We start from the raw sequence: 4,042 nt of genomic DNA on the forward strand, positions 1-4,042 counted from the left end.
CTTCGTGCCTCGACACGGCTTATATAAAGCTCTGTTAACTAATTACTTCAGTCGTTTCGTTAAAAGGCCAATTTAAGTGTTTTACTGCAGCGGATTAGTCGTTTAACTAATTTGCTCTTGATAAGCTCTCTTTAGTTTAATTTGTAATTTATTATTTTTTAACGATGAGAATATATGCTTTTGAGTTATTTTGTTGCGTCCACGTCTACGTCTAATATAAGGCCCCCCCCCACATCTGGCGTCTTTCGAGCGTCGGCGTCTACAATGCTATGGCCGACGTCGACGCAACGTCGACGCAGCGTCGACGCAACTGCGCAGCGACGTCGTTTTCCATAGCGCTGGACCGACGCCGACAGACGCCGACGCTCGAAAGACGCCAGATTTGGGGGGGCCCTTATGGTATCAGGCTAATTTCTCTGGGAATCAATGCAAATTATTTTAGAACACATTACACTTCATGACAAAGCACTGTTGTTATTTAAATACACATTTTTATTTAAAGTAGGTATTTGACAAACAAACGCAGAAAACCCTTTCTTTATAATTTCTGGTTCTAAGTATTTTTATTTATTTTTTTAGGGTTCCGTACCTCGAAAGGTAAAAAAACACTCGTGCGTCTGTTTGTCTGTCTGTCTGACTATGCCCCCTGGGTCTTAAATTTTGAAAAAAATACACAATGCCTATAGATGACAGGCAAACCAATTAGAAATGTACAGTCAAGCGTGAGTCGAACTTAAGTACTGGTTTGATCCGATTTTTCAAAGACATTTAATTGACGTTCCTCATAAAAAAATACATAGTTAAAACTTGGTAATGTCCAAATCCGACTCGCACTTGATCGTTTTTATATATCTCCATGTAAGTATACATTAATTGTAAGTATTTGATTAAATTTCCTTAGGTTTTAGCGCGAAAAAAAACATGTACTCAAATATTTATTTATTCAGCTTACAGTTCATTTTCATCTCCCGTTACATTTAATAACATTCTTTGGAACTCTTTATTAAAGTAGTCGGAAATCATTTTCCAAACGTTTATTGAATACCAAACAACTACCCCTAACGAAAAAACAACACGAAATATTAAACCAAGCATTTTCAATATTAAATAGGTAAGTATATGTTTTTTTTAACCACTTCTATTTTCAAAGTCACGTTTCTAGAAATGTAATATAATTATATACATGAAAAGTGGTTGGTAATTCTTTTTACTATAATTATATAGGTAACTAGAGAAGCTGAAAACCGATTTACTTTAGGTAAATACAATATTTTTAGTCAAAGCCTTTTTTGCAGTCGACAGTCTCGGGCACATTTCAATGTCAACATAAGTCCTCTTAATAAATTCAAATTCTATTAAACAATATTTAAAAAGTGACTCTCTAGGATGCTTATTACAATTCGACTCGGTAATACTCGTCCTCACCGTATATAATTTCTGATATGACAGAGAATATTGTTTGAATGTGTGGGTAAGCAATAGTTGTAACCATCACTATGCTGTTCGCTAATACAAATAGCTTCATAGTATCCATGCCATCCTCAGACCTAAAAGAATAAAAAAAAATTTAACGGGACAAGGGTATTTTACGTGGTATTTCGTACCTGTGTAAAGGAACAAAATGCCACCTGACATATTTATACCTTCAAATTTTTGTTTAGGTGGGTGAATCAACTTTTTCTGATAATTAGTTGCCATGGTTACGGTCTCCTGGGTCACTCTTAAAATACTAGTTATTTTGTATTTAAATGAACCAAACTTGAATGTTTTGGTAGTTATAAGGTCTTTCCAAAATGTGACATCTACCCAAGCATGTTTGTAGAACATGGTACAGCAGTTCTTTTAAGAAACTATGCTACTATTATCTCCTGGCTGATGGGACAGAATAACAACAAAAAGTAGTTGATTGACCCAGGTACATATATTCACCATTAGTACAGGCCGCCTAGCCAACATGCCAATCGCTTACGCTCCGTAGCGATCGATACGCAACTGTCATTGTCGCACTAATATAGAAGAGTGATAGGGAGACGTAAAGCGCATCGTTGTCGAAGCAATAGCGATTGTCACCTTGGCTAGGCCGGCTGATTAGATAATAAAATTATTTAAGTTCTGGCTTACTGTATTTTGTATTTAGTTCTAGTTATGTGTAATTCAATTTCATGCTTATATACCTGTGTCATGTTTGGTGTATACTATAAGTGACAATATGATAAAAAAATAAAATAAAAATAAAATATATTTACCTAAGCCATCCTCCAAACCCTTGATCTTCATCATCTAAAGAGTCAGTCTTCACAGGTACTTCCGATTTGTCAGTTTCCTTGTTTTCCACAATTTTGGCAGACTGATTTGTTGTGCGTGATTTCTGTTGTTTATTCTTCGCCATAATCCCTTATAATGAAAAAAAAATCTAGTTTTATAACCATTTTATTAGTAGGGCAGATGCCCCAAATCTGGCCACTGGGCAAGTCTTGGCTATTTATTGTTATATTATAAATGTACCTATTAATTATACTTATACCATTACAAACTCAATTCCTAACCATATGAAGCTTTAAATAAAATAAAATATTTTACATAATTTTTAATATAAAGAATAGCTTTTAATAATAATTTAACTACCAAAAAGAGAACTAAGGTGGCCGGAACCGGGGCAGCTGCCCTACTCATGTTTTTATTGTATAAAATCATGCCAACAAAATGTTTACCCAAGTATTATGACTGATAGCCTAAAAATATGTAAATGTATAGGTATGTCGATATAAATATGGAAATATTTAACAAACAATATAAGAATATTAAAACCTAGAAACCTATGTCAATAAAGCTGAGGTATTGAAAAGTAAAACTAAAATAGTACGGTTATAATAATTATTATAGTTTATAGGAAATCGGTAGCCCATTTAACAAAAATGCAAGAAATTCTGAAAAAACACTTATTTATTCGACTGGTATTTCTAACCAAAGATACATGAGGAAAGTTACATAGACAGTGGCGCTAGGTGAGTAAAACTAGGAACTATTTTTTTTTTTAAAGCAAGACAGGCTTGACGTCTAGGAATGTAAAATTTAATCTACTTATATCCCAATACTCCCACTAATTATACATTTTCTCTACATCTCACCGGTCTTGATACACTTAAATAGATTCTATACTATTACTAATATTACTATACTAGCCTAAGAAAGTACCAAATCTCTATTGAGACAAAATTTTTGAGGTGTCAGAGCTTTTGTTAAAAAATCAGCTAACTGGTTTGAGCTTTGAACATATTGAATTTTTAACAATCCCTGCTCTACCTTCTCACGAATAAACTTGTACTTTACATCAATATGTTTGGATCGTTGATGAAACACAGGGTTGCTTATTAGTTTAATAGCAGCTTGGTTATCCACCAACAGAGTCATATTATTAAGAGATTCACCTAAGTCAATCAACAATTGTCTTATCCATAAAAATTGTTTTGTGGCTTCACAGGCAGCCATAAATTCAGCTTCCATTGTAGACAGGGCAATGGTTTGCTGTTTTCTACTTGCCCATACAATTGGACCATTATTCAATAAGAAAATATATCCACTGGTGGATTTCCTTGATTCAGTGTCACTTGCATAGTCTGAATCGCAGTAACCAACCAGGCCTGAATTCCCTTTATACTCTATACCTATGTGTTTGGTTGCTATTAGGTATCTTAAAATACGTTTTACAGCTTTAACATGCTCTATGCTTGGGTTATTGACATAACGACATACAATATTTACTGCAAATGAAATGTCCGGACGAGACACAGAGGCTAGAAATAACAATGAGCCTACGGCCTCTCTAAAAGGAAAACTTACTGCCTCGCCATCATTACTGCAATTTGTTAATAACACATTTGGGTCTGCTGGCGTAGAGCAGGAATGAGCATCTGACATATTAAATCTTTGAATGATCTGTTCTACATATTTCTTTTGAGTGATGCGAATGGAATATTCACTCTTAACTATTTCTAGTCCAACAAAATAATTAAGATCCAAGATTCTTACACAAAAATTTGTT

General features: G+C 34.2%; 1 protein-coding gene across 1 annotated transcript; it reads right to left on the reverse strand.

Annotated features, from left to right (window-relative positions):
• Window positions 1–1,327: 1,327 nt before the first annotated feature.
• Window positions 1,328–2,389, reverse strand: LOC134670785 (uncharacterized). The gene is made up of 2 exons (XM_063528605.1): window positions 2,247–2,389; window positions 1,328–1,547 (listed from the first exon to the last, which is right to left on the reverse strand). The coding sequence occupies exons 1-2, from the start codon at window positions 2,387–2,389 to the stop codon at window positions 1,394–1,396; spliced, it is 297 nt and encodes a 98-aa protein (XP_063384675.1). The 3' UTR covers window positions 1,328–1,393.
• Between the last annotated feature and the right edge of the window lie 1,653 nt (window positions 2,390–4,042).

This window comes from Cydia fagiglandana, chromosome 1 (assembly GCF_963556715.1).
Source record: "Cydia fagiglandana chromosome 1, ilCydFagi1.1, whole genome shotgun sequence".
Classification (NCBI taxonomy): Eukaryota; Metazoa; Arthropoda; class Insecta; order Lepidoptera; family Tortricidae; genus Cydia; species Cydia fagiglandana.

Bases quoted from the DNA above. Each gene is read 5' to 3' on its own strand.
- LOC134670785 (XM_063528605.1), bottom strand. From the start codon at position 2,389: ATGGCGAAGAATAAACAACAGAAATCACGCACAACAAATCAGTCTGCC. The intron at 1,548-2,246 runs GTAAATATATTT...TTATTCTTTTAG, and splicing joins GGGTTTGGAGGATGGCTTAG to GTCTGAGGATGGCATGGATA.